General features: G+C 37.3%; 1 protein-coding gene across 7 annotated transcripts in view; it reads right to left on the bottom strand.

Moving 5' to 3' along the window:
* Nucleotides 1-27,299, bottom strand: part of XRN1 (5'-3' exoribonuclease 1) — a 34,255-nt gene extending 6,956 nt beyond the window's left edge. For 2 of the 7 annotated variants that reach the window (XM_027650439.1, XM_027650438.1), the window contains exons 1-37: nucleotides 27,173-27,299; nucleotides 24,914-25,146; nucleotides 23,578-23,675; nucleotides 23,130-23,239; nucleotides 22,920-23,030; nucleotides 22,614-22,696; nucleotides 21,553-21,640; nucleotides 21,261-21,429; nucleotides 20,976-21,043; nucleotides 19,836-19,970; nucleotides 18,428-18,491; nucleotides 17,552-17,657; nucleotides 16,846-16,935; nucleotides 16,539-16,695; nucleotides 16,081-16,200; nucleotides 15,209-15,378; nucleotides 14,284-14,404; nucleotides 14,094-14,192; nucleotides 12,397-12,500; nucleotides 11,785-11,916; nucleotides 10,910-11,072; nucleotides 10,668-10,781; nucleotides 10,094-10,192; nucleotides 9,822-9,937; nucleotides 8,840-8,986; nucleotides 8,383-8,472; nucleotides 7,267-7,402; nucleotides 6,470-6,526; nucleotides 6,173-6,305; nucleotides 5,017-5,086; nucleotides 3,714-3,939; nucleotides 2,956-3,051; nucleotides 2,190-2,282; nucleotides 1,838-1,952; nucleotides 1,248-1,312; nucleotides 752-862; nucleotides 263-388 (exon numbers count right to left, since the gene is read on the bottom strand). In XM_027650439.1, the coding sequence (XP_027506240.1) occupies nucleotides 263-388; nucleotides 752-862; nucleotides 1,248-1,312; nucleotides 1,838-1,952; nucleotides 2,190-2,282; nucleotides 2,956-3,051; nucleotides 3,714-3,939; nucleotides 5,017-5,086; nucleotides 6,173-6,305; nucleotides 6,470-6,526; nucleotides 7,267-7,402; nucleotides 8,383-8,472; nucleotides 8,840-8,986; nucleotides 9,822-9,937; nucleotides 10,094-10,192; nucleotides 10,668-10,781; nucleotides 10,910-11,072; nucleotides 11,785-11,916; nucleotides 12,397-12,500; nucleotides 14,094-14,192; nucleotides 14,284-14,404; nucleotides 15,209-15,378; nucleotides 16,081-16,200; nucleotides 16,539-16,695; nucleotides 16,846-16,935; nucleotides 17,552-17,657; nucleotides 18,428-18,491; nucleotides 19,836-19,970; nucleotides 20,976-21,043; nucleotides 21,261-21,429; nucleotides 21,553-21,640; nucleotides 22,614-22,696; nucleotides 22,920-23,030; nucleotides 23,130-23,239; nucleotides 23,578-23,675; nucleotides 24,914-25,146; nucleotides 27,173-27,247 (4,290 nt within the window). In that variant the 5' untranslated portion in view covers nucleotides 27,248-27,299. Of the gene's footprint in view, nucleotides 1-262; nucleotides 389-751; nucleotides 863-1,247; nucleotides 1,313-1,837; nucleotides 1,953-2,189; nucleotides 2,283-2,955; nucleotides 3,052-3,713; nucleotides 3,940-5,016; nucleotides 5,087-6,172; nucleotides 6,306-6,469; nucleotides 6,527-7,266; nucleotides 7,403-8,382; nucleotides 8,473-8,839; nucleotides 8,987-9,821; nucleotides 9,938-10,093; nucleotides 10,193-10,667; nucleotides 10,782-10,909; nucleotides 11,073-11,784; nucleotides 11,917-12,396; nucleotides 12,501-14,093; nucleotides 14,193-14,283; nucleotides 14,405-15,208; nucleotides 15,379-16,080; nucleotides 16,201-16,538; nucleotides 16,696-16,845; nucleotides 16,936-17,551; nucleotides 17,658-18,427; nucleotides 18,492-19,835; nucleotides 19,971-20,975; nucleotides 21,044-21,260; nucleotides 21,430-21,552; nucleotides 21,641-22,613; nucleotides 22,697-22,919; nucleotides 23,031-23,129; nucleotides 23,240-23,577; nucleotides 23,676-24,913; nucleotides 25,147-27,172 lie in introns of those variants that run through there. The other 5 variants (XM_027650440.1, XM_027650441.1, XM_027650444.1 and 2 more) reach the window with 5 other exon arrangements.
* Nucleotides 27,300-27,998: the final 699 nt, after the last annotated feature.

Here is a 27,998-nt window from a genome sequence, read left to right as displayed (position 1 = left end):
TTCTTAACACTAAATATCATACTTGGTAACAGAATCTGAATTGTTCTTTTGCAGTCAGTTACACTTTATCAAAACACAGATAACAGCATTCTAGCATAAAAAAATGTGTTTGCTAATTTTCTTTGAGAATAGCTAATTAAAAACTCATTAATATGTTTTTAGAAAGCAGCATGAGGTTTCATGGAGTTTCTTTAAACAGAAGCATTGATGCTAAGACAGCAGATGCTAAACTGCAATGTAATGATTCCTGCAGTATACAGACCATAGCAAATGACTGTGGTGACAGATGTTCTTCATCTGTAGCTCTTGCTTCCTTAGAACAAGTCTGCACTTCATTTTCTTTGGAAATTTTCAAAGAAGCTAGAAGGCTTTCCAGTTCATTGTCCTTCTTAAATTGAAAAAGAAAAAAGGTATATCAACTTAGTATATTTACAAGTAGATGCCAGAGGAAGGGTATATTAATTTGAGGTTAATTTTATTCCCATTCAGATTTTTTTCTCTTAGTTTGGGCAGGTCAGAGTCATGTTTGTTCTGCGAACAGACATCCAGAGACTGCATCAAGGTTTGCATATTAAAAATATGCAAGTACTGAGGAACAGAGAGTTAATTTAAAGAAGGCCAAAGTTATACAGGTTCGTCTTCTGTTATAAACATGAATTTGCACACAAGTGACCAGGAACAACTCAAACAAAATGGACTGGAAACTGAAGTTATTCAAAGAGCACAAGAAAATCAACTATCTAGATCCTACCTTTCCACCTGTACAGGGACCATCAACTGCAGCCTTCTGAATTACAGGCATGTTGGGACTTTCATTCCTTTTCAGAAGTTTGACATTGTACTTATTCACACCTGCAAAATTCTGAGATAAACCGCAGCAGTTATTATTGAATACTCTATTACTTGTTATAACCCAATCATATTAGGAATGTTATGCAAACAGCTTTCACAACCTAATATCCTTAGAGGATTTCAGCTTACTGAAAACCTAGCACTTGTGTTTTCCCATTACAGTGTAGCTTTAGAGTCTGAGAGGAATAGCAAAATAGCTTGCTATGATCATACATCTTACACACTTTCATATTCTGTCTATAAAATCTCTACTGAAAAAAAAATCTCAAAAATAAAGTTTACCTATTAAAAGAATCAACTAAGATGCCAGTTAAAGGCAAATCTGTAAAATGACAAATCAGATCAGAGTAAAATGACAAGAAAGGAACACATTTACTCAGTACAGACAAAATTACCTGTTGGTTTGATATTTTATTATGTGGTTGATTTTCACTTCTTGTAACTTTGGAATCTTCTTTAACTACAAAAGAATGTATTCTTTTGAAACACTCTTAAACTGTAATACTAATCAAGACTCAAAAAATATTAACTCCATACAAGTACACAGAGTTGCATTAATTTGAATGGTCTTATCAAATGTTTAATTCATACTTTATAGGGCATTTGGAATATGCTGTTCTTCTAGGATAAAATAAAATTAAGCATATGGAACGATATGTCTAATTTTGTATTCTACTAATAGGATCACAAGCAAATTTTCAAAAACACATTATGTGGTTTTTTGTTTTGTTTTTCTATCAGATGGGCAGTGAGTCAATAGAACACAGAACGGCTCGTCCAAGACGTTCAGGATTAAGGACGGAACAATCCAATAGGCACACCAGGGACATCTGACAATAACAAGTGCACTGCAGTGTTTATAAAACTACAATAAATTATTTCCTGTCAATAACTACAGAAAGCCAAAAACCTCAACAGACATTTCAATGAAGATCAGATAAAGCAAGTGGTTTTCCTAAACAGTTTTTCTAATTATAGTACTTACATTTTTTATATGGCTCCTGTTTTCTTTGCTGACATTTAAAGCTGCTGTCGTTGAATCCTGGCTTATAAAACTGATGGCCAGTTCCCAGCTTGATTTCCTGAGGTAGAACTGCATTCTAGGATTTCAAACAACAAAGTTTAACCAAAAAATTGTGTGTCTGTCCTTTACAAAGCAGCCCCATACAATCACCTCTTTCCAGAGTGGTGCATGCTCTGTGTAACAATACTGTGATCCAGAGGATTTATTTGTAGCATAAACTAAAAAGTTTTCTGATATAATGAACTGATATATGAAATTATGTGAAATGTTCATATTTTGAACCTAGGGATCTGTTTAAAGTTTATATACAAACCTTGTCATGCATGTTTTGCTGAATGTGAGACTTCCCAGAACTCTGCAATGACTGCCATATGCTGCAGAATTCATCATCTTGCTTACTCTGTGCCTGACAAAATAAGAAACAAGATCCCCAACAAACTCAGCAGCTATAAATTCAGCTTTTGAACAGCTAAGCATATACCAAGACATTCCAAAATTGTAAGGTCCAAGTTTAACATAGCTCAGATGAGATATTTTCATAATGACACCAGTACAAGTTGCAAGTAATTAGTTTATAAAATAAGCTATTGTGGTAAGTTGCACTTGTACAACAACTTTTACCAAGAATGACTGCTGAAAATGTTGTTTTGTTATTAATTCAAGTTATGAACACAGGAAAGAAGACCAAGTACAATTAAACTCAGATAACAATTCAGAAAGGTTTCAAAAGCATGCTTTTATACTCGTAATGGTCTAAGATTTTATTATTAATGACTTATTTCGTAAGGCCTTACCAATCAAGCTCAACTGCTTCATTCCATTACAGGTATGTGACCACAGAACTGAAGCCCATATATGCAAAAAACACTTTTGAAAATCTAATATGTAAACAAGGATAACACAGGATATTATACCCATTCAAGAACAGAGACCAGTTCTGCTCCACTCTGTATCTGGACTAAAACATTTAAAATACTAAACCAAAGCTATTTACTAATCATGAGAAAATGACACCCACTTAAACAGAGGGTCAAAATAGAGACTTTTGGGTCCAATACTAAATGAATCAGAACACTCACTTTATTTTTCTGATTGCCACTCAGAAATGATCCTTTCTGGGGTGAGTTGCCCTGATTTTCAGCCCTGAGATTGTAATGCTGTCTTCCATTCAGTTGCTAAGTTATTGAGAGAAAAAAATAAATAAATCAGAAGTGTTTCATTGTTCTAAGCTTTCTTTTGGAAAGTAGTTTTTCCTGTATAGACTTAAAAAATTTGAGACAATTGTTCTCAAACACCCCTATAGCAACATGAAGTCACTAATTAAGATGATTTGCTTTAAAGAAGACACCTACTAAGAAAATAAAGTTTCATTAAACCACTAAGAACCCCAATTCACCTATAATTTTTCCTCCTTTATTGCAGTTTCAAAGTAAATTGTAAGCAAGAAGTAAAACCAATAGGGAAATCACATTATCTTTTTCTGAGCATGGACAAACTTGGCCTACAGGAAGCATTAACTGGAACTGAACTTTAAAGACATAGCTGCATCTCTGCCCAAAACACACTATTTGTTGACACCAAATGTGGTGTCAATGCTCCAAACTAAGTATTTGTCTTTCTGAAATGCAATTGGAGTTACTCAAAGCAAAACAACTGTCAACAGAAAATCTTAGTCCCTTTCATTATTGGATTAATTATTTTCTCCAAAATAAGAATTATCCTACTTCTAATATACTGACACAAAAACTAAATTTTGTTTGGGCCAACGACGACAATCATGTCAATAATTCAGCTTTGAGGGAAAAACATTTTTGTACAAATGCAAGAAAAGTCTTACTTGAGTAGGAACAAAAAGGGAGCGAGGAGAATGGTTGAGGCCTCCCAGATGCACTTTTTGTGAGCATACAGATGACAGATCAGATGCATATGAGTTGTAGTTATTCACTGCTGGCTGTGGTTTAACTATGGCCATCAGTTTTTGATTTCCCATTTCTGACCGACTACCATGAGACAGGTTAATTAAGGCACTTGATGGCAGGCGATAACCTCTGGCAGGGGAGCACCTTAAGAAAAGTAAATTACAGCGTTGTTTCATACAGTTTCATTGTTGCCAAAAGATAATGAGTTTAAACAACAGAGGCTGAAAACTGTCCAGTACTGAAATCTAGTAGCATTACACACAACCTTAATCCCACTGTGCTCCCCCCTTTGGCCTCTGGCTGTCAAACCCAGCAAACAACAGTAATTATCACTCTGAGTTTAGATTGTGCCCTTCAGTGGTGAGCTTAAAGAAATTTTATAGGTGAGTGAATCATTTCAGCATAGTTCTGTAGTAAATATTTCTGTAAAAGATTAAGAACCAGGAAACAATATTCTTTTCCTTTTCAGAAATGAAAACTGAAGTTTAAATTGCAGTAGCAGAATTATAAACTGAATTTAAGCAGCATTTCTGAACGCTGAATATTGTCTGTGTTACAGGACACACTCTTGCTCTTGCAAGGGCTATACTTGTGCTATGCTTTGTGAATGCAGGGAATAGGTAAGAATCCACTAACTTCTGTCATTAAAACCTTAATTTATCCAACAATGAGGGTAAAATGAAGCCTGATGCATAAATTTGTGCACTTAGAAGTTCAGCTGTTTGCTTAATATAGAGGAGTTATCGCACTTTTAAAAACAATGTCCATGTCCTGAAGAACAGTTTAGGTTTTTAATGGTGGTTGGAATTCAATGCCTAAGTATCAACTACTGATAGTTCAGAGTCTCTCCTTCAGAAGAGCAGATGTCTACTGACTGGTTTTTAATCTATGTGTTAAAGACATACTGATAATAACCTGTTTTCTACATATTTGTTTTAAAAAGAGACTTGGAACTAGTGCTTTATTCTGCTGATTCATATTTGCTTTCTACAAATCAGAAGTTTTTAAATACACCAGGAAGAGCCTAAAGAGCATTTCCACTATATAATATGCTTCATAAAAATTATCCATACTCAAGGAGAATAAAGAAACACAAAAGAAATAAAAACTGACCAACACTATCAAGAAACAAAGTTTCAAGAAGAGGCATTACAAACACTCAACAAACCAAAGGCAACTATATCAATAGCATGAAATGACTGTGAACCCCCCTGCACAAACCTTATAGTGAGGCCTCCAAGGAATTCTTCATCAAACAAAACTTCAAAGAGCACATCTGTTTCTCTAGTAGCTATAGAAAACAAAGTAAAATGTCATCCTATATAGGGTATGTTAGTTACTTCCATCTAAATTCTGTAAACATCTATATTGGTTATGCAATAAATAACGAAAAGACCAAAAATTAACATGAAACCCCCAATTTATTCCTGAGTAATTTCATTAACAGAAATTTGAAAATGCTTCTCAAAGTCATGTATGTCTGCCCTTGAAGATACAGTTTCAACAGAAATGTACCATGCATAACATCTTACCAGTGTGCATTAATAGAACTGCAATTTATAGCAGAATGTCACAGCTGTCAGAAACTGCCACAGAGGAGATGTAAGTCACTTTTACACTGAAGTAGTCAGAAACCAACAGCTTTAATATTAACTTCCTGCATAATAATAGACTAATACTCCTTTAAAATTATATTAATATATTGTAATTACAGAGAGAAAAGCTGCACCCAAGTCTAGTCTATTTGAGATTCTGTTAGATACAAACTGCATGAGAAAGCAACTACTGAAATGCCAGGTAAGAAAACAGCTTACGTTACTGGATCTCAAACTGCTACTCAGTGGAAGTGGATAAATCCTTTTATTTACTTGAAATAGATTTATGGTTAATCTTCCTGTCAAAGAAGGTATAAATCCACGCCAATGGAGTATCACAGAACAAAAAAAAAATTCAAAATAAAACAATTTAAGACAAATCATATTTGATAAAGTTTTATGTTTAATGTAGTATTAAAGTTTATATGTCTACTTCTCTTAATTTTGCTCACATCTTTCCATAACTTCATTTTGTTCCATTTTTGATCTGTTCTCTTCATATTAAGAGAGAACAAAGGGGAACTTCTTATTCATATTAAGAAGGAACAAAGGGCAGGTAATTTCTTATGCAAAGACAGATGTGTAACACATGAAATTAAACCAGAATATCTGTAGGTTGAATTCAAAACAGTAAATATGTTCATTAATGGCTTTATGTTGTACGTGCTGCAGAGTGAGAAGTCTGTGTGTGTTCACAACCATTTTGCAAAACACTATTCTGAAGCTGCTTTCCCATCACTAGCTGAGCTGTTATATAGCTACAATCACGGAGAAAATATTACCTCCTTTAATTCCTATAATGGTACCTCGAAGACCAACTGGAACAGAAAAGTTCTCTCTCACATTGACAACCCGGTCAAACAGCCTGTACTCCGCATCCCGATCCGGAACAACCCCCTTCTGCTGCTCTAATGGCTGACAAGAACCAAAAGACTCTGTTAGTGCAGGCAAAAGAATAAAGATTACAATTAAAATCCATTTATAACAGTACCTGAGGCAAAATATAAAGCAAACTTTCTGGAAAAAAAACCCAAGCAAAACAAAACCCCCAGGCCACCCCCTCCTGTCCCATCACTTACTCTGTACAGCAAATGGGGTTTCACAGTCACTCGCACCTTCTTGTTGCTCCTTCTTTGCTGAAGAAAAGGAACAGAAAGTCAGTACATACCAGAGTAGGAACCAGCACTGGAAGAGGTAAAAAAAAACACCTGAAAAGATGTAGAATTCTTTAGTTTCTTTTAGATAATGGTGTAACAGCTTTCAGGAAGTCTGGTAAGAAATCCACCAGTTTTTAAACATGGTGGATTTCTTACCAAAGCATTAGTTGTCTAATTCCAGATTTCACATCAATTTTATTAAGATGCTCTTGCAAGTTATTTCAAAAAAATTAGCCCACTATTCCATGTGGTTTTGCCCTTGGCTTTTACATTAGTAATTTCCTTGCCCACTTTTTTCAGCTGTGGCCTTTGGAAAACAACTTTCTAATTTTCTGCAGACCAAAGAGAAACTGCAAGGGAAGAACAGCTGGGACTGTTCTTCTGTACTTAGAAAAAGAGCACTTTAATATTTCTGAATATATATATATACACTGGTACCTGTTCCTTTATGAAACCACCAAAAGGCACAGTTCAGAGGACAGCCTACTGCTGCTACATCACCCCCAGAAGAGTAAGCCAATTACAAAGATGAATAATGAGCTCTTCTGAATTTCTAGGGTAATTCACATTACAAGTTCAGATTTACATTACAGACTGTATCCTTTTTCTTTGGAATGAGAAGTAATCTTCAATGGTTTTATTCTAATTCAAGAACTTGGAAGATAATGAGCAGGTGCTTTTTGGTTCAGCCCTGCTCACAATGACACCAAGCTGCATACCTTGCATTTCTCTATTTCTTCTTCAATTTTCTCAACAATGGCTGCATCCAAAATTTGCAAGTCACAAGATGAGCGAGACAAAGCAGACACAGGATGTGCCTTTAACCAGGCAACAATTTCTTGCACTTTCTCAGCTCTGAATAAAAAATGACACAAATTAAAGCTTTTAAGTGCATAAACTAGGCATTTTACCACGTTCCCTAATTTAATCAGTCATGTATATGATACAGGCACAATGCCTGTATATATTCATAAAGTAACAGAACCTAAGAGCTCTGTATGAGTTTACAGTAGGGATTAAAAAAAATAATCTGAATCATGCAATACTGTTTCAAAACCATAGCCTAAAGTTTTGTTTCAGAAAAAAAAATTAATTTCAATTAAAAGTATTAAGCAAATTATGTTTACATCCAATCAAAAAACCATGTCCACATGTGATTACAGGTTCTGTGACCAGCTGTTTCTCACAACACTGTAAGAAAGAACTTCACAGGGCGAGTCTGTCTGGTAAAATGGAGCACAAACCTGAGACTCCTCTAAGAGAAGAGCCCCACAGTGGTATATCCACCTGACAAGAGTCCTGTGGGGCACAGTGTCACACAGACTTCCCACCTGGTGCCCATGGACAGGCCCTACCAACTGATAATTAAAGCTTTTCATGTGACCACACTGTATCTGGAACCAAGGCTGCTACTTGTGTCCCATGGAACTGACTAAATGGATACTAAAAATGTGCAAAGTAGTTTAAATTCTGTAAGAGTTATTTTTAAAAGTGCTTTTAGACAACTTCAACAATTATTGGTTATTTTTTCCAAAAATTGTCTTTATGACTAGTCATAGCTGTGTCTACTGGGGGTTACTTTAAAAGCAAGAATTATGATTCAGGCATAGAAAATTACATTTACTGAACTTGAGACTGGAGTCTGAAACAGACATTTGCACTGCACAACTGCAATGTCCAGCATTCAGGTAATTTTTTCAGTCATTGCTGAGGAATAATGCTGCTTAAGGAACACCAAAGCTTCAGTTACAAAGCAGCCAAAACTACCAATTTCAAAATTGTCTATGTTTATTCTCCTTATTCTAGAAAAAAAAAAAAGGAGCAAGATGGTTTACCCATTCTCATCCTCTCCAGGCCAAATGTCATCTTCATAGCAGATATCTTCCTGGCTGTTCTTGGCTACATAATTAAATAGTTCAGGCACCCTGGAAAAAATAAATAGATGGGAGATAACTTTTGTTTCACATCAACAGACCACAAAAAAGCCTCATCAAAACAAAGTTTGATGGGTTTCAAAATTTGTGGAGCCAAGATGAATTATTCTTTACTTAATTTGGTGTCATACTGTACATTTGTCAAAGGTAAGCTGTTAATAAAATTACTCTATCCCAAAATATGATTCTCCTTGGAAAAAGAGACTGTAAGAAGGAGAAAATTGGAATAAAAGAAATTCCATCAAGCAATCTCCAAAACCAAATTCAACAGTTCTTAAAAGAACTGTGACCAGAGGACAAAATCCAAAGACTAAAACAAAGGTGGCTAATTTGGATGAAGTTCATACCCAATACTTGCCTTTCTAAATACTCAGCAAGTAGTTGTTCTACTGCAGAGGAATACATCCATTCATTTCCAACTTTCTTGGTATAGCCAGGAACTTCTTCATTCTTCTTATTGAACTTCAGGTTTAGCCCCACATTTGCTTTGTGATCTCCATGAGGACTGGAAGCAAGAAAAAGTTCATTAACTTGCAGTAACACGTGTGTGTACATACACTAAAAAGCCCCCACATAAACATACATTCTCAGCCTTAAAACAGAGAAAAATTAAATTAATTGTATAGTTTACTTGTTAGCATTGTGTCAAAATTGTTCCAGGTCAAAAGCTGTGCTATGGTAGCTGACCACCTGTGTGCTCAAACTTTATTGCAACGGAGGGTAGGAAATATTTTACCCTTCTTTAATTGAGATCTAATCAACCACAAACTACCTGGCGTTTACCAAGTTGTAGAAGAATGTCCTTGAGCAACCAGTAAGGAACAAATGTACACATTAGATCAAGAGAAGATGCTCATGCATCAAACATCTTTAGAGATCTGTCCTAGGAAACCACAATTTTGACATTCAGAGGACTATATGGATTGGTTCCCTTATATATTTTAAGCAGTCTTAACTAGTTCTTAAAAGAAGTTACAGGTACAATTAATACCCCCTTATACTAGCAGTGATAAGTACAGTAAATTAGATCTCAATTTCACTTTTTTATTCTCAGTGTGGCACAGTCAGTTTAAACTCCTAATTCAATTATGCAAACAGCTAACCAGGAAAATCAGTTTTATATCTGCCTACAGTATTAAAAGCAAACAGAACTCTCTAGTAAACAGAAAGTAAAAACACATTTATGATAGAAGAGAAAAACACTGCATATCAATTTAGTTTACAACAAATATACTTTAAAGAAAGCTTCACATCATAAAACAGCATACACTTGAGAAGAACGGCACTTAAACCACAGCGGAAATTCTGTAGAGTTGTCAAAATTCACAAAGAGAACTTACTTCTTCTTTGATCCTCTTCCAATAAAGATACTCCCTGTAAATCTGGAGACAAGATATCCACTTACTCCAAGACGGCTGGCCAAAATATATGCAGGATTGTATTTCACAGAATATTTCTTTAAAACAAACAAATAAAAAATATTGGCAATTCCTGAAGGATAAGGATTTTTATACAAAGGGCAAATGAATAATATGGAAACATCCCATTTTACCATTGCAAAATCTATTTGATACGTGGTTTAAGCTTTTACTAGAAAAGCAGAAGCACTTACATGCTGGTTCTGTATTAAGGTATCAAGCTGGGGCTCACAGGGAATGTTAAAAACTACACGAATTCTGCCTTCTCTGATCACATCACGGGAATCGTGAACCTTGGAGAGAAACACAACACATTAAAAATGCTATTCAAAACCAGCAGGCTTTGGATACTAGACCTTGTAGTCTACTTGATCAACAATTTTGCTGCAGTAGGCACAGAAATACTTTGGGATTTATCACCTTGCCCTGGTCTGTACACTGCATCCTCAGAGAGGCAATCAGTCAGCATTAAATCAAAGGAATCCAGGACTGAAAACAGGATAAAATGGGAACTCTATGTATTGCAAATTATCCCCAAGAATTAATAAAAATAATCCTGCTTTCCTGCTATGCTTTTTACTCTTATGTCAGCAACGATGACAGGGAAAACAGAAGAACTCCCTCTTCTCTGACTAAACCACCAGGGAATCTTAGATTCAAAATTTTAGCTGGCAAGCTACCACTGCTGTCACACAACATCTTAGACTGTTTTAGGTTTACAAATGAAGAAATCTACAGGGAAAAAAATATTAAATTACTGGAACTAACTTCTCCCATGCAGCCGTAGTAAGGGGATCCCAGCATGAAGGCTGTGCTTCCAGGAGGAAACAAATCATCCAAAGTTCTGATCTTTGAAAAACGAGAGTCAAAGGCTCTGATATCCTACATGAAAAAGACAAAATTTATAATCTCAAATATCATGCAGTTCCAACAGAATAATAAAAAAGTTCATATAAATGAACCGAATCTGAAATAATTGAAAGAAGACAACACTGAACTCTTATATTTACCTTGACGACCGTTTGGTAAACGAAAGGAAGAACTTGCTTGGACCACTGCTTCTCCAAATAAACTTCCCCATTTTGGTTCAGTTGATACCTATTCCCAGTGAGTAACTGAGCATATACAACTACTGATGTTTCATGGATAATTATTCCTTTTCTTCTCTGGTAGCTGAATACAAAGCGGAACATTTAGTTTGATTACAATAAACAGAACTGAACCAAGTATTGAAGTAAAAATAAATAAAATAAAAAACCCTCTTTAAAAGGAGATTCTAATAGTTTACTTCCTATTTTACAAAAAATACCCAGAATAAATGGCTTAACCAACTGCTTACCCCCTGTTGCACAGCCATCACTACGGAGCTAAGTGTATTAATTGAAGCACATTTTATCTTTACAGTGGAAGGGGTCGGTTTAATTACAGCATTTAACTCAAATGACAGATAATAAAATGCCAAACTACTGTAACTCAGTTATATTTCACTGAGCACCCACACTCTAGAAGTGCAAGAGCTGTATTCAAATGCTAAGCTACTTGAGTTGCCAATTGATAGTGTACAACTTCATTCTATACACTTCCTACAACTGAAGATTACTAACATCGGAACAGAAAATTGAGAGGGAGAGTAAATACTGAAACTCATTCGAGTTCTTTTGTAACAACATTTAACTTTAATTACCTAGGGACTAACTCCACATATTCTGAAATTTCAACACAAGCTCTTTTGTGTTGTTTTTTTTAAAAATTCCAGCAGACTCGATTAACCTTTACCATCAAGTATGCAGCAGCTCTTCTATGCTGCTTAGGTCTGTAATACAGCAACAAAACACAGCTAAGATATAAAATGCAAAGTTACACTTTCATTTTTGAAGTTACTTACTGCTCTGAAATGCCTTGAACTTCTTTTACCCACAGGCTTTGTTCCTTATCTCCAACATAAGCCACTTTGGTTGGGGGCACCGCATTTCCCATGTAAAGCTTCTGTGTGCCATGTGGTTCTTCCAAATAAAACCTTGAGAGTATTATGACAGGTATGAATTTAACCAAGTAAGATTCATCTAGTTGTGAGCAAAACTTAAACCAGTCAGAAATTAGTTGTTAAGGATGTAGAAAACTTGCAGCATCATTTCCTCTATCCCTTCCACAACAGGCCACACAGCATATTTATCAAAAATACATGTGCTGAAAAGAAGGTTGCATAGAAACATTCTCTGTGTGGATTGCTGTGCATGCATTTTTCCCTCAAAATTAAGAATGAGCTCTCCCAAGCTTCTACAACTACAGCAAAATAGCGAAGGACTAGAACTGCTACAGAGCCAACAAACCTCAGAACAATGTTAGACAAGGGTTCAACCACCAAGCAGCCTTTGCTACATCTGGACTGATCTGCTGTCAGCATTACAATAAAACTGACATTTTCATGTACAGCTCAAGGAACTTAATTTGAAAACTAATAAAGACAACAAATAACTCTGCATCAGACAGCTCTTACTTGGTTTCTCCATCTGACACTGCAACAACTCTGGCTTCTTCAAGGTGGGGCCAGTTAACAAAAACTCGCTTTCCAAGTATCAAACTGGCAACATTTTCTACCATCTGAAAAAAACCCAAAAGTTCCTATTACTAATTGTTTAACATATTAAAAGATTTTTGTTACAGTATTTTCAAACTGTTTTTACATTAAAAATTAGTCTAGATAAAAAACAGGCTTCTTGCAGAATAAACAGTTCATTTTATCTTATGAAAATATATTTGATACAGATTACACAATACCTGATAAGAAATGTTGCTCTTTGCATGTTGCATATGTTATGTGTAAGATCTGGACTGATTTACATTTCTGAAATAGCCTGAGTACTACTTTTGTTAAATCACTTAGAACTACTTTTGTCTCTGGGACACAAAAATCAAAATGTCAATTTGAGATTAGAGAAATATTTTGTACCACCGATTTTACTTTTGTACCTCACTGACATAAAGGAACAGCAATTATGGCCATGACTTTGTAGCACCTGTAATTTTAATCTCACGTTATGTTGTGGGTTTTCTAATGAGTTTCTGCTATTTTTTTGATACATTATTTTGGCTTATTTAATTTTTCTTCTCAGGTATCTTAAATACGCATTCTCTCTGTCTCTCTGCTGTAAGATGCTATCACATTGTTTCCCTCCTCTCTCCTTTCCTGGTTTTATTTATCTCTGAAACATTTTTCTTTTCTGCATTTGTCTTTTGCTACCTTGACTCTTTCCTCTAATTCCTCTATCAAACAGCCCCATTTGAGTGGAAAGTGTAAAGTCTGCTTTGCTGTTGAAAAGGGGCCAGTGAAAAAGTGTCTATATACTCAGCTACACAAAAGTCAAACAGCACTGGCCTGGAGACAGCATTTATACCATTAATTAGTCACCTACCAACTCCTTACCCAAGGACATCCAAAGGTTACCACAGAGAAATGCCAGAAACTCTGCTAAGGAGACTGACACTTCATGTTGTGAAGCCTGGATAAATTTAAATCTTTCAGCAGATACTCAAAATTCTAGACTGTTTCCTACACAAATTTCGCATTTTAATCCTAACAAACCTTATTTTTTACTATTGACTCCAACAGCCAACAAAATTTTCAGAGCAAACAAGTACCATCGGTGTTTTCAGTGATCTGATTCAGTTGGTACTTTCAAAACATATATTGAGAATATACACTTATATATATTCTCACATAGAAATAAATGACCACCTAATGGTCTCAGCTTCATGCTGGGAGCTAAGAACTCCAGAGTTCTTACTCATGCAATTAACTCTGTGGCCTGGAGTATAAAGCTGGGTACCACCTTCCTTCCTATTAATCAAATTTTAACAACTCATACATACAGTTTGGTTTGAAATCAAGTATTACTAGTTAAATAAAGTTTTTTAAAAAAATCTAAAGATATTATTTTAAATTCAATACATTTATTCTTTTTTAAGAAGTGCTTGGGTTTTAAATTTTTTTAAATTTTTTTCATCACTACTCTATAAGCTTTCTTCTTTATATAGTACACTACTCAAAAGGCATAAATAACCAACATTTCAAATCTAAATATTTAGCAAATTCAGTCTTTTAATGACAAGGCTTTTGTCTGCATTTTTTTGTGTGGTTGGTTGATTTTGGATTTTTGTAAGGTTTTGGTCTTTTGTTAGGAGCTGAATGCTTACCTGATCTTTGGAGTTCTCATCAGCTATGATTTCTAACATCATGTTCTCTCCATGGCTGCTTTGCTGAAACACCTGTACACCACTTTTTCTAAGATAGAACTGGGTAAAACAAAACAGCACATAAAACTTGAACTCTTACATAGTTATCTATTAAATACAACTGAAATGTCAGAAGAGAAGTATCTTTTACCTTGTGCTTAATGTGCTTTAAAGTAGGAAATCCACAGAAATATAATGCACTCTTGTTGATTTTAGTTATCTTATTTTGGGTTATTTCTACATGCCAAGCATCCAAAGGTATTGTTTTATACCTAAAAAATAAGTAGTACAACACTTGTTCATACAGATTGACCTTTAGCTCTAGAAAAGCTCAATACTCATTCAAATACTCATTAGTTGACAAACGCTTTGACGTTCCAGCAATTAATTTAAGTCACTTGGAATCTATAGAAAGGACTATAAAAAAACCCCCCATGCTATTGCTATGAAGAGACAATTCATTAGGAAAAACACAAAACTTCATGATACATGCCAAACTCATTATTTTAAATAATTGTTATTATCAAATTCTAAACTAGCAGTGGTTCCATATGGTATTAATGGTATCATTTATCTTGACAACTATTCATTCTTCACTGACTGTAATCCAGCAACAGGCATTCCTCCTCTATTCTGATTTAAGTTTCACTACTACTAAGCTTGTTTCCAATTTATCTTGAAACCTCAGCCTGTGTGAAATAAAGTTGGCTACTTTTAGTGAGAGAAAAGTGAAAAACACACTTGTGTTCAGCTCTGCACTGGATCCAAATGCTTACATTTTTTAAAAAAGTACTCTGGAATTATCATGCTGATAAATCATGACTAGTTATCAGATATTTGTACCATCCTCTGTGTCTCAAGATTGTTCTCAATGATTTAGCATCGGTTCATCTGTTTTGCAAAGTAACATTTGAAAGGACAAATACTTTCACTGTGCCATCCAAAACAAGTAACATCTAATTCAACATTTTACATTTTCCAGTGTAGATGTTGGCATATGCAAGCTTTGGTTAAAATATTAATAAAAGTATTCCAACTACTTTTAGCCTATTTGAGACTAGTTATGCCAGTGTTACCTTGTATGACATCGTTCTATTGCAGGGAATTTCTCTGGCCATGGTGACAGGTACTGAAACTCAACATCTTTCTCATACCAGTACATCAGGCAAGGACTGTGAGTGTTTCTCCGTTTCTCCTCCTCTTTCAGGCCCTTATTACAGGACTCCATGGCCTGCAGCAGTCGTTTCTAAATTTCACAGAAATTAGTACGTGTGAAACTGGCAACAAAAATTAGCATGGAAACATCTACCCTGGGAAAGTGGATGTGTGCACTTTTCTGGTTCATGTGCTCATTTTCCAAGTGCAGCCTCACCCATCCTCACGTCCCAGCTCTCTGACAAAAATATGACAGTTACCATGGAACAGCTTTGGAGAATTAAAGATCACCTTTTTGCAAATCTGTTTCCACAGTGCAGCCTTATCTAATACTGTTTTCCTATATGCAAAAGGAAAATTATTACTCCATGAATGCCCCCTGTTACTGGTGTTCACGTGAGGAGATTTCCTGTAAAAATACACTTTTTTTTCCTCAAGTGCTTCTTTTATTTTACATACAGACATTCTGTACTTTTCTATGTATATAGGAATAGAACTTTTTTTCCTCAAAGAATCTGAAACTAAATATTTGAATAACGGGTGAAAAACATTAACAAACAACATGAAGTTCACAGCCCTTACTTAGGACTTCTGCCTCCTCAAGCTACCACTTTGCTTGTGGTAACTTAATCTAGACTTACTCTCCAGGTAGCTAACATTTACATTTTTCTTTGATCTTACCAAGTGTAAATCAAAACTTCCACTTAATTGCTTGTCTAACTGTTGACTAATTAAGGAAGTTAGCAGATTTGTTATGAAGCTTTTATAGACAGTAAGTGCTGAAAGAACTTACCTCATCAATAAATGGGATTAATACTACAGCTTCCCATTCCTGCTGTTTTCCATTTAGATCAGTTTTAAAATCAGGTGGATAATATTCTATAATAGGAGAGTCTTGACTAGTCATCAAATGCTAGGAAAATAGGACAGAGACAATATCAGAGACAATGTAGCACTAATTGTAAGAAGAGACAGAGGAAGGCTGGTATTAAAACCTATTCAGGGCTGTAGAGGAATTCAATACCTAGCTGTCCTAGTCAGAAATTGCTTAGCAAATGCAAAACTTTTTATTTGTTACTAACTTTACAATGTAGTAAGAATAGTAACAAGTAGAATATTTATCCATACACCTAAAATTTAGAGATAGAATATAATTAATGAGACATGCAAAAACGTCAAAAGAGTAAAATAAAATAAAACAAACAACCAGTAAGCAATAGATAGATAATGCAGTTTAATTCTATATCCTACCTGGTAGCATTTAGGTAGCAGATCTTTGCTAGCTGCTGGAAGTACAGCAAGAAGTTGTTCAAATGGCATGAAAGGTTTTCCCAGTTCAAACTGGATTTTGAGTTCACTGATGTTGCGAATATCTGACAGGTAAGGTGCATAATGATAAGGATAATACCTGCAAGGAAAAAACCTCTTAAGCTACTTAATTATGGCACAGTAGTGTTCACAGATCAGAGCCAAACCAAATCACATGAAATGTTCCCAGTATACAAGGTGAAATATCACTCTGTCCTTCAGCAGTTTCTCATTTGACGTTTTTTCTTACCAGCTCCATGATTGAACTCCATGGTAGTAATAATGCAAAATCCATTGTATTGCCTGGACATAACATTCAGCTTGATCAGCCAAGAAGTCACTTAAAAGAAAAAGGAAAGATACTAATTTTCACAATATACAAAAAGTACTTAGCACCTTGTACAGAGAAATGAAGATAGCACATTTTGGGAACCTAATATACCATGATTTTCTAGACTCATTTAACCCTAATGGACTTCTTCTCTTTGGTCCTCAAATACCTACTACAGAAAACTTGAGTTGCAACTCTCATTGCATTAGGCAAAATCATCACCACTGCAGCAGTCTTACATATGTTCTCTGCTTTCAACATGGAAGAATATTCTGTCTTGTACTAGAATTGTAGAATGGTTTGGGTTGGAAGGGACATTAAAGATGGTCCAGTTCCAACCCCTCTGCAGGGTCCCAGTGGGCTGGGACACCTTCCACTGGACCAGGTTGCTCAGAGCTCCATCCAACCTGGCCTGTTTTCCTGGGCAACCTATGCCAGTACCTCACCACCCTCATAGCAAAGAATTTATTCATTTTTATCTAATCTAAACCTACTCTCTTTCAGTTTGAAGCCATTATGCCTTGTCCTGTCACTACATGCTCCTGTAAATAGTCCCTCTAATAGATATTTACAAAGACTTGTCTTTAGGGCTTAGAATAAGAGAGAAGAAAAAGTATACACTTACTCAGAAACTACTTCTACACCCATTTTAGTCATGTAGTAAGTTCTTTTGTATTGCCTAAACTCAGTTTCAAACAGATCATCATCTTCTGGTTCATCTTCCAACATGGCTGAAAAAGCAGGCATGAAAAATAAAAAAAGAGGGATTAATGTTCACTTCTCTACTATAACAGGTTTAAAACCACTCACTTTTGACTTACTGACTTAATTTTATCCCTTGATTCAAAGTTATAGGTGCTCATACCTTCCTTGCACTGAAAGTAACATGACACAATCAAACAAAGTCTTTTACCCAGAGAAATTCTGGAACTTTCAAGACAGGCAGTCCATTTTTTTAGCTCAATTATAAGAGCAGACAAGATATATAAGCCATCAGAAAAAAATCTGAGAAAACATTAAAATAGATTTTAAAATTTAACTATGTTCAGTAACACCATCTCATATAATGGAGTATTATTCATATATCTTTGACAATTAATTTCAAAACATGAGCAAAAAATATTTCCTACAAGTGGAATGAGTTTAAAAAAATAACCACAACCAAAAACCCTAAAGCCATAGAAACATCTGTTCATTTGTCCCCAGTATAAAACAAAAAAACCTAGACATACAATTATTAAAATCGTAATGTTGTTGAAGATTTGCTCATTCGTTCCTTTAACTCATCACAGAAATCCAGGCCAGGGAAGAAGCCCTCAAAAGCTTTAGCCCCACTCTCTCTCTCTCCAAAGTAGTTCTACTTCCCAACAGCTGACTACGAAAGTCTTGCATTTAGATTAATGTCATCTCTGACATGAAATTCTTACAGTTCTCCCAAATCTACACACATCTTAACATGGGGGTTTTGTTATATGTATATGAAAAAAATATTTGCACTTACTTTTAGGGGTCACTTCATCTTCATTTTTTTCTAAAGCAGCCAAAGATATAGAATTTTCCTGAGCCTATTAAATTAGTATTTGAGATAATATAAAAATACAGGTTAATAAGCAGAAACCTCATTAAATACCATATAATATGCAACTCAAAATGCTATAATCAAAATGTAAAAATACTATTATTATAAAACCCATTTCCTTCTCCTATAATTGCTTACAGAAAATTATTAATCAGACAAGAGGACAGATTAGACCAAGGAGCAGCCTCAGATAAAACCTTAACTACCCTTAAAAAAATACTTGAATATTTGTTTTGCAAAATGTTACTATTTTCTAAAACTGTTCAGTACATATTTAACCACTTTTACCTACATCATGCATTGCTCTACAGCACCAGTATGCAGTCAAACTTCTCATCAGTAAATTTTCAAGAGTTCAAATTAGTTTTGTGTGAAGTAAGGATACAAGAAACTGTGTTTCAGAGAGTCAAAGAAGCCAAATATTCGCTTCATTCCCACACTGCAGTGTCTTTTGTGTACAGCACTGAGTAACAGAGTCATTAGGTTGGCCCCCCTGTACCTGAGGTGTGCCAGCTCCTGGCTGTCACTGCCATTCAAAGCATCAGTCAAGAGGGCTGGCTAAATACTACACCACTGCTCCAAACTTCTGGGACAAATCAGAAACCAACCACAAATACAGCACACCTTATTAAAGGAAGAGCTAACATCTCACCCTTACAAACCTCAGAGTGCACTAAAGATCAGGATAACAATTTACAGTTACTGACTAAACTGAGAGGAATTTTCAGCTGCTACTCTACACCCTGCTGAAGGCACGTATTGAAGGACAGTCAATGGAAGTGGTGGTGGGGAACATGACACTGGGGCAGAGCCAAGATACTTGAAAGGTGCTGTTCCTTATTAATTAGTTATATTTAGAATTGCAAGTTTACTAGTTAATTAGTTAATACTAATCTAAGATAGCTCACAGCAATGAAATTGCTATTTACCTACTCATTGTCAAATAATTGGCCAATAACAAGACACACCTGACTCACATCAGTGTATCTGGAATACATAAAACTTGCAGCAGGCTCTGCATTGAAAAGTAAAATTATAAAGCTGAGCAGATTTGACCTTAACTCACCCAGAACTATGTTTTGCTGCTTCTGAGGAACAGCAAAGCATTAAATTACAGGTTTACAAGACTTCCAAATTCATGAGAACCTGACCTTGACTTAACCATTTCATCACTCCCAACCAGCAATGCATCCTGGTTTTACTATCTTTTCTGATTTGAAAAAAAAATCTCAAAACAGAGGTTTATGCTGTTTAATTTGTCTAAGATCAAAATATTGATTTGCAAAAGGTAATATTCTACTTTCTGAAATTCTGCCTGTAAAATACTCACCTTTTGTTTCTTTTGTTTATTTTTTCTGGCTTCCTCTGCTGAAATACCAGCTGCCTCGTTGAGGTATTTATTGCCCACTTTACTTTCAAACCATTTTAGGTCTACAAAGACTTCACTGAAGTGTTCACGATCAAACTGTGCAGAAAGATTAAAGTAAGTTTGCAAATATTTGAGGGCTGTCCAATTCAGAATGCTAAATTAACAATGTCTTTTTAGTACGTGCATTAGATTACATGTAGAGTCATTTGTCCATAAACATTTTGCCCTAGAGCTACAAGAGATTAATAGTAAAAATCTTGTTTCTCAGCAATATGTAACATACAGCCAAGCCATAATTTATTTACTTCCAGTAAGGCAGCAAGGGATAATAAAAAGAGTTAAATAACTTCCACACTTCACTATCAACTCTAGAAGCAATACATATATAGGGGTCTGGGTAATACAGCCTCGTGCCACAGACCTAACACTGCCATAGTTCTAGCCAAGAACCAGAGGACAGGGCTGAAAGCAGGGGCAACAACTATCTCCCTCCTTCCAAGGTCAACAGAAGGCTTAATCCTTTCCATTTCTACATGGCCTACACCTTACCTCATCTCTAGGATGCACTGGCACTTAACAGGACTGCCTCCTGTACACCAGTTAGTTCATGACCAACGCTGATGCCCCTGAGACATAGTAGTGCTTCATTGCTCTTTACCAACAATTTTCATAAAACACTTGCAAACTGCTCCTCCCCAAGACCTTCAGACACAGCTTACCCCACAGGAAACTGTACCAGCAGGGGAAGCAGAGAATACTGCTGCCTGTGGCAAGCTTTGCCTAATACTGCCACACTATTCCATAAGAACTGAGGACCACAACTCTACTGGTGAATCCTCATTACACTTAAAGTACTAAGAGCTGCTGGCTACAGCATAGATCAAACAATTCAATCTTTTTCCTCCTATACTGTGATAAGATCAGACAACAACTGATTGGATTCCATCTGCTAAATGGTAAAACAGCTGATTGAACCACCTGTAAAACACAGTCATTTAACAGTTCATTAAAACTACAGTATGGTTTATTTTAGGGCACTCTACTGAGTTTATATTCAACACACTTTACCATTCCATACAGTGCAATTTCAAAGTTACTTACATCTGACAATCTTGTGAGATATTTCTCAAAACGTTCTAAATTCAGATGCCCATTTTCATTGATGTAACCTATTGTGAAAATTAAGTATGTTTTTTAAACTAACAATTTAACAATTTAAAAATTTTAATATTTAAATGCCCCACAGATAATAGAATGCAATCTTGCTGGCTGTCTAAAGAAAGCGTCGTAAATTCTAGACATTCTAATATGGCTAAAAAGGTCAACAAATATTAAGGCAGGAATGTTAATACTTCTACTTTCTACAGCTGAACTTAGTTTTCTTACCTCCCAGTTCTGGCAGGACAGCCATGTATGTTCTGTAAAGGAGCGGCAGTGCATCATGATTTATGTGTAAATGAGGTAGATGAGGAATGAAATCATTTCCTACAAGGAAACCCATTAAGATCCAATCATCTATTATCCTTTCAATATCATATTCAAAGGAAATCTTGTCCTGGGGGAGGGAGGGAAAAAAGAAGGAAAAAAAGAAAAAACCCCAGGAGTGTAATTTTTATTATAATTTTTCACATGAAGACCTCACGCATTTTTTTCCAATCTCAGCTCCATTAGAACTTACTTTTACTGGGGAAAATTCATAATCAATATATTCTCTCATCAGTGATAAGTGCAGTAAATGAAATGTGGTTTCCTCTGGTGCACATGCTCTGTAAATTATTCAAAACACCCAGTTAATTATTTATAAACACACTATCAACATTAATATTAATATAAATCCAAGATTACCTAACCCCAAGAGTTTTTACTAGGATTGTATCCTTACAGAAGAAATAATGTATAAACACTTCCTTGAATCTATTTTAGGATTAATCTGGTTTGGTCTATAAAATTTTGCAGTAGAATCTCCTAAAGACCAGATGTGACTGTATGGAGAACAGGTAACTTAGAGAAAGCAGGGCAGCTCTGTGGAGTTCCATCCTGCAGGAACTATTTCCTAAGTACTTACCCCACTGTTTTAAAAAGGGACAAACTAATCTAACTTTGCATGAAGCCCAACAAATTTCAAGGTATTTTAGAACCAGTGTGAATAAATAGAGAGTACACAGATTCACATCTAAACTGGATGGGTTACTTTTGTAGTCATTTGAAATGATTCTAAGAAAAGAATATGCTCAACTTGAAAATATGCTCCATAGGTATTATTTAGGGGCTTCAATGTAGCACTAAAGAATAACAAACCTACCATTTGCTTATGGCATAAAGTAGCCAACATTTTAGTAATTATTCTAGTAACTTATTTACAAGCACAAAACCTCAGAGATATATTAAAAAGTCAGTATCTGCATAAGACAGTTGTGGAAACAATGTCACTACAGCCCGGGTTGCCTATTAATAATATGAAGAAAAAACTGTAACACACCAAAGCTTTAAGGATTTTTTATCAGCTGTTTTGACAGCATACATTTTGTCATGTAAATTAATCTAAATGCACAATTTAACAAGTTGACTTCACTAATGTCATGGCTTTTCTAACCCAAAAAATAAACTAAGACTTTATTAACTTAGTATGCAATCAATAAAAAACCCCAAACAAACTACCAAACACAAACCTGTTTTAGTCACCCAGTATCTTTTGGATTTAATTTCATCATATATAAAGTAAGAGTAAAGTTAAATCACCTTTGAGCCTTTTTACCACCAAATCTGACTTCTTCTCTTAAGAGTGCAAAGTGTGCCTCATGACTTGTTAATCCCAGCATTATCTATTGCAAAGAGATATTAGAAAGGTCTTACTTCATCATTTTTTAAACGAAGCAGTATAAAGAAATGTTGATGTTGTGTTTCATTACAAATTCAAAAGTTTGCAGGAATGCAAAATAACATGCTTGTTTGACAACATTTTAGAACCCTACAAGCTTAGGAAGATATCAAAGATGTACAGTCTTGACAAATTTCTGCTGTTTGTCGTATTTGAATGGCACATACCAAGTCAGCATCTAAGCCATACAGACAGTGTCTTGTGTTTGGATCATGATGAGGCTTTGCTTTTTCTGATCTGATGAATTCCATAATTTTATGCTCACCTTCCCCAGGAGTCTGGACAAAACAAAACAAACACACAAAAAAATTAGCAGTAAGTATTTTTCTATAAAAAAAAAAATTTATTTTAATAAAATAATAAGAAAATGCAATGACCTCATGGCCAGATAAGTAGACTGTTATTCCTTGCCAGGATTTGTCTGTGGAAATCTTCATATTTACAAAATATTTAAGATGCTCATTCAATCTGGCCATGAATTCAGTTCCTGAAAACAGAAATCTAAGTTAAAAACAAAGCTTTTCACTAGTTTGCATTTACATATTAGAAGTATTAATGAAAAGAAAAACAACCAAAAAAAATTCTACCAGAGATGAAGGGGATAACTGGGTTTTTTTTCTAAGACATTTCACTTTTTACATAATAATCTAAAAAATTTTTACAATGAGACCATACTCCAACCCTACTGAGTTACTAAAACTTCTGTTCTCAGCTTAAGCCTGTCTTCTGTTTTTTAAAAAACACCCTTAAGACAGAAAAACAGTACCAAAATATAGATGCAAAAACATAAAGCTAAACACTTAAACAACTGAGAAATTGTCTTACCTGGTGTAATACAGTTGGAGTCAAATCTGGCTTCTGTAGGGAGAGTTTCTCCCTTTTCTAATGCCTTTTTTATTTTGTCCTCTGCCTCTTTTGCTGACCTAAAACAAAACAGGTTTGAAGAAAGAGCAGAGAAAGAATCATCTCATTCAAATGTTAATATCCTAAGTACAGCTTTACTGACAAAATAAATATAGTTGATTTTTTAAAGTATTAAAACAAAAAAGAAGAGAAATTTAACTCCTGAATAGTTTGAATTTGTTTCCCATCCAACAAGGAAGCCTTAAAAACAGCTTTTTCTTCCTAGTACTGATGGTAACCTGTTAATATTTAGATGATCACACAATGGCTGATCACAATGACTGTTGAAACAGTAGGAATACTTGGGATCTAAACATCTGCAAATGCTGTCTCAGAAAATAAAGGTAACATAGTGAAACAAAGCAGCAGGTTTGGAATACCAAGGGAGTGAACAATTTATCATCACCAGTAATGGAGAAACTAAAAATATTATCCCAATCTTTCCTGGCCAATGATTTCATAACCATTTGAACCAGAAATAGAGAAATCACCTAAGTCTTAGATTTTTGTCCTTCTCTCAATTCCACAATTTTCTATTTAGAACTTCTTTAATCTCTACTTCCTCTCAACCTCCTTTTTTCCTTAAAGAAAAAAACCCACAAAAAAGTCCAGTTGCTTGAAAATCTTTTCTCTCATCCCTTTTCCCCATTTTGTTTGTGTTGCATTTCACTCACCAACCCTGTGCTGTCTGACCATTGGCTTTCTTTCCTTACAGCAATCTTAAAAAAAGCTTCCAAATCTCCCAAAACACTACTATAATTCTTAACACTGAGAACCTACTTGCAGCTCTGTACTGAAGTAGGTATCTTGGGAACTGGGAACAACAGGGAATCAGTTTCATTCAAAACTTGATTTCTTCCATGACTGTCAAAGAACCCTCCACTACAGTTACCAAAAAGGCATATCCAGAACCAGCACTCACAAATACCAAAGACACTCCCAGGTTATGAAGCCAGTGGAAACATCTGCAAGAGCTCCATTACAGATTTATGTCACAGAAAATTTTGTAAGAAAAAGCTTCCCCTGTCCCCAAGTGCCACACACACAGAGAAAAGTTTAAGAGACAAGCAAACTTTCCTTTTTGGAATCTTCACTTTAACATTTTTACAGGCAGTAACTCTCATTTAACTACAAGTTAAAATCACTGTCAAAGGCACAACCAGTCAATCTATTTTACTTTTTATGGCATACATGTAAGTAAGTGGGGTTTTTTAAGTGTTTACTATCCTCAAGACAGAGTCAGAACTAATCTTCTTACCTAAAACGTCTCCCACGCTGCTGATTCATTTTTGCTCTTGGAGCTACTCCATCAACTGCCATGAAGAAAACCTTCCTCGGTTTAATAATGCGAAACAATACTTCCAAATAGTGGAAGATATTGGCAAAAATCTTATCTTCTGAGATTCTGAAGTGAACATCATCATCATTTGGATGTGAGCACTGATGTATAATGCCATTCATGTCCAGGTATAAGTTGTCAAATTCTGGAATCTGCAAAAGCCACGGTCAGTCCCCGCTTGTGAAGCTGAAGCGCTGCAATCACTGCCTGAGGCACAGCTGAGAGCAAGGAACTCTGGAAACGAGCTGAGGTGAGAAAACCTCCCTGGAACCTGCTGCACACCTGCTCTGGTTATGGGTTTGCCTGCACATGCAATCTGTTATTATGATTTTTCTCAGTGACCAAAGTCAGCTGAACAGATTCCTATCCTATCCTGGCTGTTTCTGGAACTTTTGTCCCTGTGCTCGGTCCATCTTCTACATTGTAAAAGGGAAAAGCAAACAAAAATCACTCTTCTGAGAAACATTTATTTCCTTTTTATAACCCCCCCCACTTGCCTGACTCAGTCTTCCATAGCTGTACTACAAACAATAAAAACTACAGAACTGAGGATGCAACTTCCAACAGCATTTCCAAAGCAAAGCCAGCTTAAGAATCTTTAGGGTTCTCCCAGTTAGCCAGTTCCTCCCCTGCCCACGGCAAGCTGCCTCTTTAGTGCTCTGAGCCCCCTGGGAGTCTGGAGAGTGGCAATGACCACCAAAAGCAGCTCAGTTAGCAGTGATAACATCAATTTCTTTCCCACACTTCCAAACGTGTGTTATTTTCTTTCTAGTTCTCTGCTCCTCTAACAGCCCTATCTGTAGCAGTCACACTTTCTTTTAAAGGAAATAAAACCTTCCCAAAGCAACAAAAACACTGTTAAACATATGAAGCAAAGGGGTCATTACTCTCTTTTTGTTACCAAACCCCACAAAACACGCACAAGATCAATTTGCAATAAACAAATCTATTCTTTAATCCACCAATATGACTGTTCATAAAAACCCTGCTCTCGTTACAACTGTACCCCCTGCTGCAACCCCCTGGTTAAAGGAGACACTGCTCCAGCTTGCCACAGCTCTTCAGCACAAGCTTAAAGGTTCCACAGCTCTGGTGAGCAGCCCAGACTCCTCAGCAGAGAGCAGAAAAGCCAGCACACACTGCTGCCTCTGGCTACACAGACAGCAGGACCAAGCAAAGCATAAGCAAAGACCTAAGCTTTGAAAACTGCTTTGAGACCAGCAGGAAGGGTCAAATATCCAGGTTTGGAATCACTTGAACCTGGCATCTTAGTTACAATGACACAACAGCTATTTAATCTTTAAAAATCATAGCTGTTTAGGGAAAATGTATTAATATTCAAACGTGCCCTCGACTGTCACCCCTCTCAGAACATCCTTATTCAGACTATAAAATCACATCTATAACACCACCTGAAAATGATAAAGAGCTTGTACCTAACAGGTACCAAACGTGGCCTCCCTGAAAACAAGACTTTTTTGCCCTACTGTTAAAAGCATCATTTACCACTGTCCTTTTCCAGGCTTGAACCTACTTCCCGATTTAGTTGCTAACGCAAACTGCCCGACGCAGGTGACAACAAGGAAACGCAACAGGGCTGCAAAACCCGTCCCTCGTCATTACTGCGCCATCCTTCGTCAGCAGCTGTAACTTTTCTGAGCCCAACAAGGAAGAAACTCCAACCCGGGGCTCCCCGCGGGGCTACCGACGGGGAGCCGGAGCAGGGGAGCGAGCCGGGCACCGCCACACTGCAGGGGAACGCCGGGGCTGGGCATTCCCTGCGGGAACAGCGCGGTTTGGGTCCGGGACTGCTGGAAACATCGCCGGCCGTAACGAGGGGCTCAAGTGCCGCCGGTTCCGGCCCCGGGCGGCGCTGCCCCAGCGGCGGGCTCGGCCCGCACAGCCGGGCCGTCCGGGGGCACCGAGCGCTGTCCCCTCCGCAGCGATCGCCCGCCGCCACCCCGGCACTTCGGGCTGCCCCGAGCTCCGGCTCCCCTGAACCGCGGCCGTCCCAGCTGCGGGCGAGCCGGCCGGGCTCGGGCTCGGGCTCAGCCCCCAAGGGCCGGCCGGGGACAGGCCCGGGCGCTCGTCCCGCTCCCTCGTCCCGTCGAGGGGCCGCTCGGGACCCCCCGGGAACGGGCCCCCTTGTCAGGCAGCGGCGCTCGGCCCGCAGCTCACCTGATGCTCCTTCAGCACCTGGCTGAGGCAGGGGTACCGCTCCGAGATCCACCGGTAGAACTTGGGGACCCCCATGGCCGCGGACCCCGCCGCCCCCTCAGCCCCGCCGGAACCAAACACGGGCCGCGCTCCGCCCTCCTTCCGGCGCGCGGCGCTGACAGCGGCCCAGCGCCCGCCGCACCCCCGGGCGGGCGGGGCCGCCCCTCGGCCACGTCACCGCCACACAGGGCTGGGGGCGCAGCGCCCGCCCTTCACAGCAAACCCCTCAGACCGCCCTTCACAGCAAACCCCTCAGACCGCCCTTCACAGCAAACCCCTCAGACCGCCCTTCACAGCAAACCCTTCAGACCGCCCCTCTCCCGCCCCCTCCCCGGCTCCTCTATGGAGCTCCCACGCTCCCGCGGTGGGCGGCAGAGCCGTGCGGGCGGTGCGGGGAGCAGCACCTCCGCGGGCAGGTCTGTGCGCTCCGATAAACTGATAAAGCCTGGGAAAAGGAACAGAACCCCAGCACTCACATACCACACCAGAAAAGACCGGAGTATGTTCCAGAGATTTTTACGTTGAAAAATCTTCGCGTTTATGGGACAGTGGCAACACTTTTAGAAGACCACCCGCTAGATTCACAGACAAACAAACCCACTATGACTAGTTGCAATCCCCATTATTCAAGTTTACTCTCCCGAGCCTCCGGACTTCAGCTGAACAGAACTGAAACTTAAGTCTCACGCCTGTGATCAGAAGCCTGTGATCAAAACCTGACAGGACTGTTTGTCTCTCAGAATAGCAGAAACACAGATACTGTACAAAAAAATCTAACGATAGCCTA

This window comes from Corapipo altera, unplaced genomic scaffold (assembly GCF_003945725.1).
Source record: "Corapipo altera isolate COAL_440 unplaced genomic scaffold, ASM394572v1 54, whole genome shotgun sequence".
In the NCBI taxonomy this organism is placed as follows: Eukaryota; Metazoa; Chordata; class Aves; order Passeriformes; family Pipridae; genus Corapipo; species Corapipo altera.
This window is presented reverse-complemented; position numbering and strand designations above follow the sequence as displayed.